General features: G+C 40.7%; 1 protein-coding gene across 5 annotated transcripts in view; it reads left to right on the top strand.

The window, feature by feature from the left end:
- Positions 1–16,579, top strand: part of LYAR (Ly1 antibody reactive) — a 46,666-nt gene that overhangs the window by 12,773 nt on the left and 17,314 nt on the right. For all 5 annotated transcript variants that reach the window (XM_078394086.1, XM_073001031.2, XM_020813310.3 and 2 more), the window contains exons 3-5: positions 10,721–10,835; positions 11,607–11,714; positions 13,410–13,493. In XM_078394086.1, the coding sequence (XP_078250212.1) occupies positions 10,721–10,835; positions 11,607–11,714; positions 13,410–13,493 (307 nt within the window). The remainder of the gene's footprint in view (positions 1–10,720; positions 10,836–11,606; positions 11,715–13,409; positions 13,494–16,579) is intronic.

Raw genomic sequence — 16,579 nt, 5'->3', positions numbered from 1 at the left:
AGGGCAGTGGGGACCAGAGACAAAGGGTAGCGGGAGCGGCTTTGAATTTCCCACCCTTTCGTAGTTCAAAGCTCTGGCCACAAGTTGAACCAAAATTTTGCAGCGGGAGCTTTTCATACCTCTAAATTTTCATAAGTAGGGACCTTCGTAAGTCGAGGGTCCACTGTATTTATTTGCCACTGACTCTGTGTCCCCAAGAGTATTAAGAGCATTGGGAAGAGAGAAGTTTTTTGCAGGTTTATATAAGAACTGTTACTTCTTCAGAACCGTGCTCCTCCTGTTGTTGTTGTTTTCAACTATCTGCTTTTATGTAAAGTTAAATTTATAGATTTAACCTATGGTTGTCACTAGGGCCTAGATATCCCATGCTTAGGCAAACAAAGTTGTTAGCAGCCGATCCCAAAAATCAATTAGAGTTTTGTGTTCTCCTAGATCCTACTGTACAGCATAATTATTCCATTCCTCCTGTGCAAAGGCAATCTGGGGCAATTGCCTCAAGTACTCCAACTATTTTAGATAGCTGAGGCATGAACAATGGTGGGAATCACCTAGGTGCTGCAGTAGGGGACCTTCATTCTGGAAATACAGTTGGCAACTGGTCACTGGACTCAGGATTTCTAGAAAGGGCTTCAATTGTATTAATGGATCTGCCCCATAAACATTAATATTCTGCAACCCCTGGATCCAAGGATAAAGTTGCAGAGGAACTTGCAGAAACATCCCATGAACTGGATAGTGAGCATGCCAGAAATATTTACACTCAGCTATGCAATCAGTGTTTCTTCTCAGCACAGGCAAATCAAAACATCTTTGATAAGCTGCACTCTTTAAAACAAGAAATCTCTGACACGAAAGCAACTCTACAATGTATTGCTGCTCTGACAGAGCTGGGATTTTAAAAGCAGCATCTCCACCAAACCCCATTCATACAGTCCAGGGAGATTACTAGGCTGGAAATGTGATGGATACATCAGAAACGAGAGAGGAAAATGTTTGAGTAAAGGGCCAGTGTCCTATATGGCCTCTGAAGAAAATAATGCCACTAATTCTGAGAAGACTTCAAGGTCCCTGGCTAGAATATGTAACTTAAGAAATGTTACTGAGGTCTTCAATCTAGCCTTTTCAAATGCAGACCTAATACTTGTAGATGAATGGCAGGATGAAACTTGGAAAGTAATCATCTTTCAGCCTCACCTGCAGTGGCAACATGCAGAAAAGACTCTTTAATGAACAGCCCTCAACCACACACCTTTAATGAATAGCCCTCAACCACACACCGCATATTGCTATTTTCAACTGGCCGCTAAGAAGGCCAAATAACATATGGGTATCCAATACTAGGAGATGATTGAGACCCCTTAATAGATATGACATCACAAAGCTCAAATGTAGAGAGACAAGATGCTTCTGACTTTTGCTGATGTTAAGCATGCCCACAACTTCTGGAACCTTTTATATAAGTTTAAAAGTACAGTGGTGCCTCGCATTACGACATTAACTCGTTCCAGCGAAATCGCTGTAGAATGAAAACGTTGTAATGTGAAAAGAAAAAAACAATTGAAATGCATTAAAACCCATTTAATGCATCCCAAAGGGCTGTAAACTCACCGTCCAGTGAAAATCCTCCATAGGGCGGCCATTTTGAAACCGCCGATCAGCTGTTGGAAAATCATCATTTTGCGAAGAATCAGTTCCCGAAGCAGGGAACCCATCATCGCAAAGCAAAATTCCCCCATAAGAAACATCATTTTGCGATCACAAAAGCGATCGCAAAAAGTTCATCGTAATGCGGTTTCATCGTTAAATGGGACAATCGTAAAGCGAGGCACCACTGTAGAGCAATATCATTCAGAAGGGGAATGCATATAATCCATCCAAAGACCAGGATAGGCTGTCTGGGTTGGGAGTTGGGGGCACCGCTTTGCGGTGGTTCCGCTCCTTCCTGGCTGACCGTGTCCAGAGGGTGGTGCTGGGGGACAGTTGCTCTGCCCCATGGCAGTTATGTCATGGGGTTCCTCAGGGCTCAATACTGTCCCCCAACCTGTTCAACATCTACTTGAAACCGCTGGGAGAGGTCATCAGGAGTTTTGGGCTGAGGAGTCAACAATATGCTGACGATACTCAGCTCTACCTCTTGTTTTCCACCAATCCAGGGGAGGCAGTTTCTGTGCTGAACTCGTGTCTGGACCTGATAATGGACTTAATGAGGGTTAATAAATTGAAACTCAATCCTGACAAGACGGAAGTGCTGTTAGTGGGTGCTTCACCGGACAGGTTGAAGGGCCATTTCCCTGCCCTGAATGGGGTTACACTCCCCCTAAGGGACAGGGTCCGCAGCTTTGGGGTGCTCCTGGACCCCAGTCTAACACTGGAAGCCCAGCTGGACTCGGTGGCCAGGGGCGCTTTCCTTCAGCTGCGGAAATTATACCAGCTATGGCCCTACCTGGACAAGCGGAGTCTCATGACAGTTACACATGCACTGGTAACATCCCACATAGATTACTGCAATGCGCTTTACGTGGGGCTGCCTTTGAAGACGGTCCGGCGACTGCAACTGGTCCAGAATCGAGCTGCGCGGCTGGTGAGTGGTGGGACTGCTAGAGAGCACATCAAGCCGATTCTGTATAAGTTACATTGGTTACCAGTTGCTGTCCGGGCCCAATTCAAAGTGCTTGTCCTGACGTATAAATCCCTAAACGGCTTGGGCCCTGGATACTTGAAGGACCACCTCCTTCCATATGAGCCTACCTGGCAGTTAAGATCTAGCCAGGGGGCTCTTTTGAAAGAGCCATTCCCTCGAGGTAAGAGGAATGGCTTGTAGACAAAGGACCTTCTCGGCTGCTGCCCCCAGACTATGGAATTCCCTGTCAACTGAAATTCGTCTGGCGCTGACGTTGATGACATTTCGGCACCAGGTCAAAACCTTCCTGTTCCAGAAGGCTTTTAATTGAAATAACATCAACTGTGGGTCCTGATGGCAATTTTAATTGTATTTTAATTGTATTTTAATCATTTTATCTCTTATTGTATTGAATTTTAATTGTTGTAAGCTGCCCAGAGACCTCTAGGTAGAGTGGGCGGCAAATAAATAAATAAATAAATAAATAAATAAATAAATAAATAAATAAATAAATAAATAAAATACAAAGATACCTTTACAGTAACAAAATGCCTAAAAAGATTAATTGCAGTTTAATTTCAAAACTAGAACCACATCCTTTGTCAAAAGCTCAAATCCATAAGAACAGGTAATGTCATTGAGTCAAACTCTTCAACCACCATCTAAATATAAATTTTACAAGCCCACTGGCAAATCTCTTATACAATATGGCAGCCTTCACCCTGGGTCGAATTTGGTTCATGGAGAGAAGTTGGTTTGCCCTCCATTTGTAATCTTCCGCAGTAGTATCTCAATTAACCAGTCCCATGATTCTATAGATAAAACCAAAATTCAAAGCTCCCAAGTGAGAGAAACATCAAGCATCAGGAACCTTCCTATTGATTACAAACTCCCTGGAAGCCATAGACTTCAGCAAACATCCAAAGGGATTAGTTATCTGCCTTCCCAAATTGGAATCACTACTGATCCTGACTCTCAGCGGCTCTTGGGCAACAGATATTCCCCTTTGGCAGCCTCCTTCCAGGATTGACTTGGCAGGTAAGTAACAAAGCTAGCCTCTCAACCTACTATCCTGGAATATTGCAGGATGGAAAAATAAACTAGTTGGTTCAGATTTCATTCTGTACCTTTACGCATTTAATATAATTTGCCTCCAAGAAACTGCCTAGAGTGGTCGAAATGACTAGATAGGCGGGGTATAAATACAATTAACAATAATAATAATAATAATAATAATAATAATAATAATAATAATAATACAGTGGTGCCTCGCTTAACGATGTTAATTAGTTAAAAAAACATCGTTATGGGAAAACATGGTTAAGCGAAACGCGTTTTCCCATAGAGATGCATTGAAAACCGGTTAATCCGTTCCAATAGGCACGGATTGCCGTCCTTAAGCGAAAAAACCCATAGGAAACATCATTAAGTGATACAATGTTTCCTCCATTGGAATACATTGAAGCCTATTCAATGCATTTCAATGGTTTTGCGATGTCCATTTTTGCAAATTTAAGTGTGTCTTAAAAGGTTCAAAAACTGTTTTAAATGCCTGGAGTCGTTAGTGCACCTTCTAAAACGGGTGCAAACTTAATTTGTCTTTTATCTGACTTTTCGTTAATTTTTGCTGAATTTTTTCCCCCACCAACTTTTGACAGCTGTCAAAATTTGACAGCTCCATGCTTTCCTATGGGGGAGAAGAAAATTCACAAAATATTAACGAAGACTCAGAACGAAGCCAAACTACGTTTGCACAGGTTTTGCAAGGTGCTCTAACGAATCCAAGCATTTAAAACAGTTTCTGAGTCTTCGTTAATTTATTGTGAATTTCTTTCTCCCCCATAGGAAACAATGGAGCTGTCAAAAGTTGGGCTCCATTGTTTCCTATGGGGGAGGAAAAAATTCACAAAAAATTAACGAAACGTCAGCAACTGTATTAGATGCTTGGGTTCGTTAGAGCACCTTCTAAATCATGTGCAAACTTAGTTTGGCTTTGTTCTGAGTCTTCGTTAATTTTTTGTGAATTTATTTCTCCCCCATAGGAAACAATGGAGCCCAACTTTTGACGGCTCCATTGTTTCCTATGGGGGAGGAAAAAATTCACAAAAAATTAACGAAAGGTCAGATCAAAGCCAAATTAAGTTTGCACACGTTTTAGAAGGTGCACTAACGATTCCAAGCATTTAAAACATTTTTGAACATTTTAAGACACTTTTAAAATTGAAAAAACGTTAAGCAAAACAGGGGACCTAAAAATGCATTCGCTATGCGAAGCATGGTCCCGAAATCGCTAAGCGAAAATCGCCCATAGGAAACATCGTTAAATAATGCATAGAATTCTTTTTTAAAAAACCATTGTTGAGCGAAAACATCGCTAAACGAGGCAATCGTTAAGCGAGGCACCACTGTAATAATAATAATAATAATAATAATAATAATAATAATAATAATAACAATAACAACAACAACAACAACAACAACAACCTGGCTCTTGGAGAAAAACTTTTTAAATTTACAGGGATTTAGGACATGGGATCATTCTGCCCAGAAAACCTCCCCTTTAGGCTGTGGTAGTGGTTTAGCTATCTCAATCTCTTCTACTCTAGGAGAGGGAGGAAATAGCTGACTTAAACTGTAATTTTTGGCAGGTTTTGACTACCAAGAGTTTGACTATCAAGAGACTATCAAACTAGGCCTCTTAATTTGTGCTAATGTCTATCTTCCACCAACACCTATTGGCAACAGAGGTTTAGACAAAGCTGAAAAATTTATTTGACAAGACTGTCAAATAAATTTTACTGTGTGTCCTAACTATCTTCTTCTAATTTGTGGTAATTTAAATGTTAGCAAATTGGGCAACAATTATTATATGATGGAAAAAGCCCTAGGATTTGAGCTTGGAGGAGATATACTCTTAAACTTCTCAAGATAAGATAATTAACAAGTAAGACCAATTTCTCTTTCACTTGATTTATACATTCTAACTTGCCTGACTTAATGGTTCCCATTAGGATGACTCAAAAGGTTATTAAACATAATTAACTGATAAGGGAACAAATGTAGTTAACTACATCCTGGGTTCACCTGCTGTGATCCCTTATGCATAATCAGTAGCAATTGATGATAGACCCGATAGTGACCATGTCACCCTTAGAGTAGTCTTAAAATGCAGTCCAGGGTTTTAACAGATCTTATAGTGCCAGGTTATTTACAAGGGGAAAACATTTTATATGGTCCCTCAAAACAGATGCCAGTGTAAGGCAGATGTTGAGAACAGTTAAGCTCCAAGAGCTATTCAAAAACTAAGTCTTTGGGGAGAAAGGCCCCAAATTGGTCATTTAATTAACATACCCTTGAACAACTGCAATTATTTAAATATCTGAAGCTGCATTTTGCTGAGAAACTTTCTTAGAAACAACACCTAAATGTCCTAACCTTCTTGAGTGCCAGGGCAACTAAAGAGGGGGAGGGTTATGTCAGAGAGGTCAGCTAATCAATCCTGCCCTTAATTTTGCCTAAAATGTTGGTTCAAATGTTTTATGTGGCAGAAATACGGGGAGACATCAAGACCAGTTTAGAGACTGTACAGAATAAATTCATGAGGCAGATACTGGGGTTCTCTCTAGGGACTCTGGCTCATATTAGAGCAGAGTTGGCTCTCCCTTCAAGTATGGCCAGAATTGATTTGGCCTATTTTAGATATTGAGATACGCTAAATAGCATGGAGGACCACTCCCTGACCAAGTACAGTGGTCCCTCGCTTGATGAGGATAATTAGTTCTGTTCAAATCGCTGTTAAGCGAAATCTTCGTCAAGCGAAATGAAAAAGCCCTTTGAAATGCATTGAAAACCGGTTCAATGTATTCCAATGGGCGAAATACCTCAGCGTCCAGCGAAGATCCTCCATAGGGTGGCCATTTTCCAATGCCTGTAATGCGAGGAATCCATCCTAAAGCACAGCAGGGAGCCATTTTGCACAGCGGGCTGCCATTTTGAAACCCAACGATCATCTGTTTTTGATTGTCGTTAAGCAAAAAATCGGTTCCCAAAGCAGGGAACTGATCAACGTTAAGCGAAAAAAGCCCATTCAGTCATCGTTTAGCGATCGCAAGATTGCAAAAAACTAATCATCAAGCGATTTCCTCATCTAATGAGGTAATCATCAAGCGAGGCACCACTGTACTGCTGGCTGGAGCAATTGGAGATGGGAGGACGGGCACAGTGGTGTCAGTTAAAGGTTTACAGTCATTGAGAAGTTTCTTTTTTTTAGTCCTCAAGCTCTTAGGAATTGGATTTTTGACTTTGATGCCAGGTAAGGGCTGCCATTGTTGGGCCAAAATTCTCTGTTTGGTGTTGTCACACACACCCAGTTCCCCTGTTTGTTCTTCCACACAACCCAGGTTCCACTTTCGGGTATGACATTTATTTTTCAACCCTTTTCCGCTGCCACCAGAGGATTTATTCTCACTCTATCAAATATATCACAGTACTTCAATGTAACAATGTTTATTTAAGTGTTTATCAGGAAATCATGTAAAGTGAATCATGGATCGTCTTTTATTCATTTAATAAATTGTGCTTTGGTAACATTTATATTTGGGTAGAATCATTTTAATCAGAGTATTTATTCATTTCTTATCTTATTCCCCATCTCTCTATTACTCTTCTTTAACACAAGGCTACAGGGATGTGGTGGCGCTGCAGGCTAAACCACAGAAGCCTGTGCTGCAGGGTCAGAAGACCAGCAGTCGTAAGATCAAATCCACGCAACAGAGTGAGCTTCCGTTGCTTGTCCCAGCTCCTGCCAAACTAGCAGTTCAAAAGCATGCAAATGCGAGTAGATAAATAGGGACCACCTCGGTGGGAAGGTAACAGCGTTCCGTGTCTAAGTCGCACTGGCCACGGAAGATTGTCTCCAGACAAACGCTGGCTCTATGGCTTGGAAATGGCGATGAGCACCGCCCCCTAGAGTCGAACATGACTAGACAAAAATTGTCAAGGGGAACCTTTACCTACACAAGGCTGGTCCTAACTGCCTAAACTGCTTCTCTCTAACTCTCATCCCTAACTCATCTCAAACTCTAACTGATCTTTAACTGACTTCCATTCCTCTTATATTTCCTTAGTCCCGCCTCTTCTGTACAACCATTGGCTCCTGAATCAAGGTTCCATTGTGATGGACAGGAGTGGTTATTGACCTGTCTGTCATAGGTGTCCTCAACTTCATCACACAAGGCTATACTACTTTGAGGATTAACCTTCCCACAGCTCCATAAACTTATTACAGAACTCAAATTCCAACAGATGCCCTCTGCATATCTTGAAGGGTGATACCCCAGTTTCAGAAGAAATATGTGTCTATGGCTGTAATCAAACTGAAGATATAACTCACTCTTTATTGTTCTGCCCCTTTTACAATGGTGCCTCGAATAGCGAGCACCTCTGTTAACGAAGAAACCGAATAGTGATGTGGTTTTGGGGGCATTTTTTCGCCTTGATTAGCGATTTTTCCTGTAGGTGATTTTTGAATAGCGATCGTCGGGACCGCACTTCGAATAGTGAGTCCGTTTTAGGTCCCATGTTTTCGATTAGCGAGTTTTTAAACAGCCGCGCGATCACTGTTTTTAAAAGGGTTTAAAGTTAAGGTTTAGGGTTTGAAATGTTTGAGATCGTAAAGTGCACTGAATAAACCCTTTGTTAACCCAATTTGACCTTGCTCTGACTCTTTTTTAATTTGTTGTGGATTTTTCCCCCCATTGAGAAGCATTGAATAGGTTTCAATGCATTTCAGTGGGGGAACCGCATTTTGAATAGCGAGGTTTCCTATGGAGATTTTCCATTAGCGATGGCAATTCGTTCCAGTTGGCTTTCAATGCTTTTCAATGGGAAACCGTGTTTTGAATAGCGATGAATTTGAATAGCGAGGTTTTTTGCGGAACGGATTAACCTCGCTATTTAAGGCACCACTGTATATGGATCCTAGAAAAAGATTTCTGTCATCTATCATCTGGTCATTTGCCAAATGCACCTCTGAGGAAGCCGCATCATGTCTGCTCTCTGAAAATCAGTTATTTATCACTTACTCTAGCCCAATTTGCGCTTGCAGACAAGAAGTTGAATTTTGTTTTGTCAATGATCATAATGCTGTATAGCTGCCACAAACATGTGCAGTAAGCTTGGTTGTTTTGAAGAATGCTATGATCAGATGGATGACAAGCATCCTATTGAGGTATTATAATTACCTGTTTTAAACTGGAAAAAATCTTTCCCCTTTTTAATGTATTGTATACTGTATATTGAAAAGGTCTTTGGTCAGAAAACAAAGTATTTTATGCTTTATTGCACTATCCACCCTTCACCAATGCTAGGAATAGGGTCACTGGAGCTCCATGTACTTCAAAAGCCATGTATAACTCTTATGCTCCCAAAAACATAACTACAAAGCATAAATATCCTGTATCTCCGAAAATAAGACCTAATCTGAAAATAAGCCCTAGTATGATTTTTCAGAATGCTTGTAATATAAGCCCTGCCCCAAAAATAAGCCTCAGTTAAGTGAAATCCCACCCTCCACCATTGTGCAGCAACCAGAAGAAGATGACATGACTGCATTTGACTAAATGTAGATTGTTGTACATGAGTAAAAATAAAACATCTCCTGAAAATAAGCCCTAATGCTGGGGTGGGTGTGCAAAAATAATATAAGACCCTGTCTTATTTTCGGGGAAACACACAGACACAAACTTATATATAACAGATGAGTTTACTGTATTATCTGTACAGCATGCCCCAGCATCCTCCCCAACCACCACATGGAGCCACCATGCCAGAGGGGGCTCGCTGGGCCTCTGCCATCAGACTTGAGGCTACCACACCAACAACAACAGGGGCCTCAATAAGTCCACAGCCCACCTTTCTCGGACACCTCCTGGAGGTGAATAGCAACACAGGATTGATTGATTGATTGATTGGAATAAAATTTATGTACAGTGGTGCCTCGCATAGCGATCACTCCGTTGAGCGACGAAATCGCTTAGCGACTGAGTTTTTGTGATGGTCCCTATGGGGTTTTTTCACTTTGCGATGATCGCAGGGAAGCAATCATGGCAAAGCGACCCTTTTTTAACAGCTGATTGGTGGTTTCAAAATGGCCTCCGGGAAAACAAAATGGCCGCCCGCTGTTCTTCCTCGCTTAAGAAGCAGCGAAAATGGCGGCGCTATGGAGGATTTTCGCTTAAAGGTGAGGTTTTAAGTCCATAGGAACACATTAATCACGTTTTAATGCGTTTCTATGGGCTTTTTAATTTCGCTTAGCGATGTTTTCGCTTAGTAAGGTTTTTTCCGGAGTGGATTAACGTCGTTAAGCGAGGCACCACTGTATAACCAAACAGTGCTGCTCAAACCCATGCAATTCATGGGAAAAGTGTAAATGTATTTGTAGTCATAGAAGACAGACCTATATCAGCTCAGGCAACGTGATACCAAGACCTGAATAAGAAGAAAAAAATAAAGTTTACCTAAGAAGCTTTTTCACTTAATCAAATAATATTAATCCCAGATGGGGCTTGAAGGCATTTGCAGATTAGCACACTGAAAGGGCAACCCAGAAACTTTGAATAGGTTTGGGGGTGGCTATCCTTTAGTCTAAAGCCTCACCTAGTGGCACTAAGTAAAGGTGGCTAGATTTTTTAAGGTAAAACTTTCAGAGAATGTGTAATTCACCAAAGAGTGAAAACAGAGGGGAAATATGCTTCTCTGAGGATGTTGTAAAATGTACAGGCAAATTTGTGCGACCCATGTGTGCCCAGGACTGTTGAGAGCTGCTGTCAAATAGAATTCTGGGTTAGACAGACCAGTAGCTTCTCTGGCACATACACAGATATTCTAACATTCCAAAGTTGAAAGAACTGTGCTCTTATGGTTGTTGTGGGTTTTTCGGACTCTTTTTCCTAACGTTTCGCCAGTCTCTGTGGCCGGCCGGCATCTTCAGAGGACAGCACTCTTGTGCTCTTAAGTTACTGATTTCTAAGGTATCCCTTTTAAAGATATTAAAGAGTGTTCCATAATAATTGTTTATATGTGCTATTCTTAACCTCTCAGGGGTGATGATTATAAATACCATGTAAAGTGTCTCAGTGAAGATCAAAAGTATGGTGGCAAGGGTCATGAAGCCAAAACCCACAAAGGAGATATGAAACAGCAAGAATGGATTCAGGTAAAGCTCACACCTAACAATATTACAGTTAATGTTTTACAAATTAATGTCCTCATGGTCATTCTCCACAATTTTTCCATATATGGTCTTTGAGACATCTCAAATAAAACAATACAATAATGCGGAAAATATATTTAAAATCATACAGGGAAAACACTAAGACAACAAAGAATTCTGCATTTTGTACACACACACGTGTGTGTGTGTGTGTGTGTGTGTGTGTGTGTGTGTTATAATAATAGACAAACCACCAGACTTCTAAGGCAATGTCCTTTGGACAAACAAGACCAAAGTGGATATGTTTCGCCATAATGCACAGTGCCACATATATCAGCACAAACACCTCATGATTTTTATTATGTCCTGATATATAAAATCATAGAATTCCAAGAGGGTGTATTTTCCCCCCCACATGACTGTAGATCTTCAATGGTCAGTAGAATGATAAAAGGAAGGAGACAGGGTAGATAAATGTCAATATTTTTTTAAAAATCAAATAGATTTAACTCTCAATTTAAATTTTTAAAATTGATTTTTAAAATTTAAATTATCAAAAACAATCTGATTTTTAAAATTTTAATTGTGATTTAAATCAAATCCATCCTGGGAGGAGGCCAATCTAATTTCCCAAGAAAGAGCATTCCACAGCATTCTTTTGTAGCTGTCAAACACACATGTGATGGAAATGAGACCAAGAGAAACCCCTCTGTTGTTTTTATCTAGTGTAATCATATTATCACCATCATCTTAGAACTGCATTTCTCTTTGCAGAAGATTCATGAAGCAATACGGGAAACAAACATTAACCCCAAAGTTAAAGATATTTTGGAACAGATGTATGCATATGACAATATACCAAGAAAGAAGCAGAAGTTTCAGGTATGTTTTAGATGCTAACTGTAGCTGTGTACTTTCAACTGGGAATAAGACTTAAAGTCGGACTTACTTCCGATAGATATTTGTACTCTTGTATTGTGAAACAATTGGTTTCTATTGCTTCTTGACAAAAAGATGAATGATGACAAGTTTTCCTAAAGAATTTGTAGAAATAATCATATTGATCTTGGTTACAGCCAAGTAATAAACTGTGGCCAGTGCTCCCCCTCACTAATAACTGTTCCTAAAAAGTGGGATGAAATTTTCCCCCACATTTCAGAATTCTGCAGAAGTCAGGTTGATGTGGCAGGGTTTTGTCATGTAAAGAGTTAACAAATTTCTGCATTTCCCCTTACATGTAGATGTTCTAGCATAGAACATGCCCATGGGGTGGTTGCTTTCCAGGCCCCTTTCCTTTAATCTCTGCTTCTACTTCTGGAAGTTCTTTTTTCTGCAGCTGTGCTGAGCTTCATGTCAGCTGCAGTGGTAAACAGACTGAGCTTGAGGTATTCTAGCATTATGCCTTCAGGCATTATCCTTTTGTCATTGCAAGACTCACTCCAAATGTAATTTCAAGTTTGCCTTAAATATTGGCATTTCTAAATAAACATGTGACAATTCAATTAACTGGAAAAAAGAAAGAGAAAACTCTGGCTTCCTGCCAAAAAGTAGTTTTTACCATTTGTGCCCTGTTGTCCCTTCTGGCTTTCATAATATGAGGAATGGGGCTGCGCTTCTGGGACCACCCCCAATAGATTGGCACTGAGTCTTTGTATCTGCAAAGGAGGTCAATTTATGATCAGCTCACCTATTCCTTTGAATAATTGTTTAGATAATACAGTCTGCCAAATAGTTTAGCTGTCAAGCAGTAAATCAAGTGGTAGGGCAAGGGTCACAATCCCCTTCCTTATACTTTGAGTGAACACATGAATAGCGACTTCAGCTGCATTTGAGTAATAAAATTGATTTAGTGTGCTTCCATGCTAACATGGTAGTTAAAAATGCAACATTATTAAGTAACCAGTAGATACAACCTGTTGTTAGATGCAACGAAAAGTAAACAGTGTGTGGCACATATACTACTCAGCTTCTGGATATTATCAGATTTTGAAAAAGATGTATGAGCTAAAGATGGATGTTGCCTTCTGATGAACAGAGCACTACAAATATGTTGTAGCGATCACCCTGCCTTTGCACATGTATGAGGGTATTTGCATGCACCAATGAGTTATTGAGAGGCAGAGGCAGACAAACTAGAAGGGAGGGGTGAGGCAGATAAGAGCAGTTAGTCGAGATAATCAGGAGAGTCTGGAGTGAGGAGTCAGAGAGGAAAGTTCGTCTGTGAGGAGTTAAGGGAGACAGTTGAGAGTATGGAACTTAGAGTTACATGTGAAATAAGTTGATACAAATCTACTGAATAGTTTAAAGTCTTTTAGGAACCTATTTATGTTAACTGTATCCAATAAACCTGTTTTGTTATAATTTACACGCCATATGGCCCTCAATCTTTCTAAGTAAATATTGTTGACAGAGATCAACTGGTGGCAGCATAAAAGGGAATGTGGCGTGGGCCTTAGGTTAATGAAATAATTTGGGGACATGAAAGGGGCATGTCACATACGTCTAATGACTTTTATCAGGAAGTGGGTCTGCATCATTGTGCTAAAATTGAAATGTGACAATTTTCTGCCTGAATAGAATTGGATGGCCAACAGTTTGAAAATACATAGCACTGCTCTACAAGACCAGGTGTGGAATATTTTTTCCGAAGCTACCAGAAAGGTAAGAAATCAGACATTTTTATGGTAGTGCTTTACTGCTAGAATCCCCAGATTTTGACTCTGCTGTAGCCAGAATTTAATTTCTAACTAACAATGTTGAATCATAATCTAGCTGTAAAATCAGTGGAAATCAGACTTACTGTCTTAAATGCTAATTGTATGTAAATGCTTTGTAAATACTGCTTTTTAAAAAAATTAACAGAAAAAAATCATCCCTTTTTTTCTGTGTGCCAAATAAAAAAATCTTGTTCACTTGGGCAACTGCATTACAGAGATCTGTATGTTTGCTTTATGTAAATATTATGGCTTCATAGTTTGCTCCCCCCCCCAGATATTTCTACAAACTCATGTCTCCCGAAGATAGGAATCTGACATATCTGTAATGAGATATGTGGACATTAATGGAATGTGTACCCAAATGGACCATGGTATTTGTCTGCCAAACAGAAAGGGGGAAAAAGCCCTGTGGAAGTCCCACATAAGGGTGTATATGCATCTTGCCCATTTCTTATCACTTTGTCAGTGATGTTTGTTTGCTTTGGCTTTAAGGCCAAAGAGCAAATATTGCAGTTTTATTCCTCTTTCTTTCCATTTTTTTTTATTTTAGCAGTACATAGGTCCTGCTCCTCGACCCCCACTTCATCTCTGTTTCAATTATTTCTGTGTAGCCCCATCAAGTATAAGCTTATTTGGGAGTAAGGCCTCTTTCTAGGGACTTACTCTCAGTGGATGGTTTGCAGCTACATCTTCCATATCATGAAGAACAGTGAATTCCATAGATCGCAAGAGATGGTTTGCATTAAGCCAGTGTAGAGCACTGTCTAAAAAGGTCAAATGCACAGCTGTCTTCAGCAATATGGGCAGTCACCCTTTCATTATGGCCCAAACATTTTCAGTTTCATACTGTCCAGATCAGTGGTCGGGGAACAGAGGTAAATTACCCCAAATGGGGTAAAAGTGAAAACCCTGGGGGTAATGAGCAGAGTGCTACCCCCTCCCTCCCACCCCCACTCTCTGCAGCCAAACCTCAAATTGTAAGCCACCTCTCCCTGTTACTTCCTTGGTTGCAGCAGGGCACTTGTAAATCCTCCATTCTTTCAGAGATCGGAGATAAGCCTGCTTCATTGGTTACAGCTGTGGAGTAACACACACCCCTGGGCAATCAATCAATCCGGGGCTTCTGAATGACTGCTTCCTCCAGAAATGACTGCAAACAAGCAGGAGAAGGAAAAGGATCAAGTTAATGAGGGAAGGAGGAAAGGAAGGTGTGAGAGACTGAGGGCACCTCCCAGGAGGTGATAGGACCAGTGGCCATGATCTTAGTTGTTTTGATGTTGAGCTTCGGACCATTTTATGCGCTCTCCTCTTTCACCCTCATTAAGAGGTTAAGTCCTCACTTTCTGCCATACTTTTGCGTAGTCAATGAAGCAGAAGTAGATGTTTTTCTGGAACTCTCTGGCTTTCTCCATAATCCAGTGCTTGTTAGCAATTTGGTCTCTAGTTCTTCTGCCCCTTCAAAATTCAGCTTGTACTTCTGGGAGTTCTTGGTCCACATACTGCTGAAGCCTACCTTGTAGGATTTTGAGCATAACCTTGCTAGCGTATGAAATGAGTGCAATTGTACGGTAGTTGGAGCATTCTTTGGCGCTTCCCTTCTTTGGGATTGGGATGTAGACTGATCTTTTCCAATCCTCTGGCCACTGCTGAGTTTTCCATTGATGATGATAAAAAAAGCACACTGGTCCTTTGATATTGGGCTGTGACACCAGGGTGGGTGACATGATCTTCAGCCTGGTTTGTTCCTTTTTACACACCACATACAGAATGATTAAAGTGGTAGGGAAAGCCCCCCCCCCAATTCTGTGTTGGCTGTCTCTAGTAAGCATGTCATTGCTAGCACCACTCTGGCAGCCACTGATGATGATTAAATCCTCTGCAAGCTAGCAAAAAATGTAATGCAATTTGCTGGGCACGTTGGACACCTTACTACTCTCTGTACCCCACCATGGCTGGAGTGCAATGTGTTCCAGCAAAAATAGTGCACATCTTTATCAAATTTGGTGCATCCTGCTAGACGTCAGTGCTAAATATCCAGTTCAGGAATGTGATTCTCCAATGAATGAAGAAAAATGTTGGACTTAGGAGTATATTCTTTGTCAGGAATGTGTCTCCTTAGAGAAGCCATTCCACTAGGGGAAGGAGCCAACTGTAGTTCTCAATGTCCACTACCTTTTCTCTAGATTGGGTGAGACCTGGAAAGTGTGTGACTGGGCAACTATGGACAACCTTCTAACACTAGATTTCTAATAACTTACTTATTTAAACTTAAAACTCTTTAGCTGTGTACTTTGAACCTTGCACACCAGACTTACCCAAATAAAAAATAGCAAACATAGCCCTTGTGGCTAAGGTACTTTCTTTAGACACTTGCATCCTTGTCCCCAAGAGTCACACTTGGGTGAAATATAAAATATTTATTTAAAAGAGTAAAAAGTTATAAAACAAAAGAAATACAAAAAGATACAATTGTACTGTTTAAATGCCAAGCATCTAAGTATTAATTAAGTTTCTGTAAGACTTTAAAAGTCTCTGCTTCATGATGGCATCCAGTCAGCATACAGTCCTTTGTTCGCAAGTCCATGCCCAACTTGTAACTTTCTACAGCTCCCGTCTCTCCTTCCCAAGCTAGTAGGCCATTAGCAAGGAATGTTACATTTATAAGTCTTGAGGTGTGGCCTTGGCTCTTCTTCCACAACAACAGGTAGGCCTCTGGCCAAGATGAAACACCTGCAAGTCCTAGGAAACAAGTACTATAAAACCCATATCTTCACATTCTTTAGTACCGCTCCGTGGGCCAAGTGCAACACCCTGTATTCACCCATTAAAAGCCAACAGCCCTCACTCAGAAAGATTTACACATACTGGGGGCAGAGGGGATGATTGCATGAAACTATGCAATTGAGGCCTAAAATTGGGACAGCCTCCCCTCCTCCAAGGGAGCAGTGGCCTTTTTATGTAATTTTTTAAAATGGGTATGGGTAACCGCAGTGGTTCATATGTGTATTCATGCGTGCAGCCCCCAAACCT

This window comes from Pogona vitticeps, chromosome 5 (genome assembly GCF_051106095.1).
Source record: "Pogona vitticeps strain Pit_001003342236 chromosome 5, PviZW2.1, whole genome shotgun sequence".
Lineage (NCBI taxonomy): Eukaryota > Metazoa > Chordata > Lepidosauria > Squamata > Agamidae > Pogona > Pogona vitticeps.
Note: the sequence above shows the minus strand (reverse complement) of the source record. Positions and strands in the feature narration are given on the sequence as shown.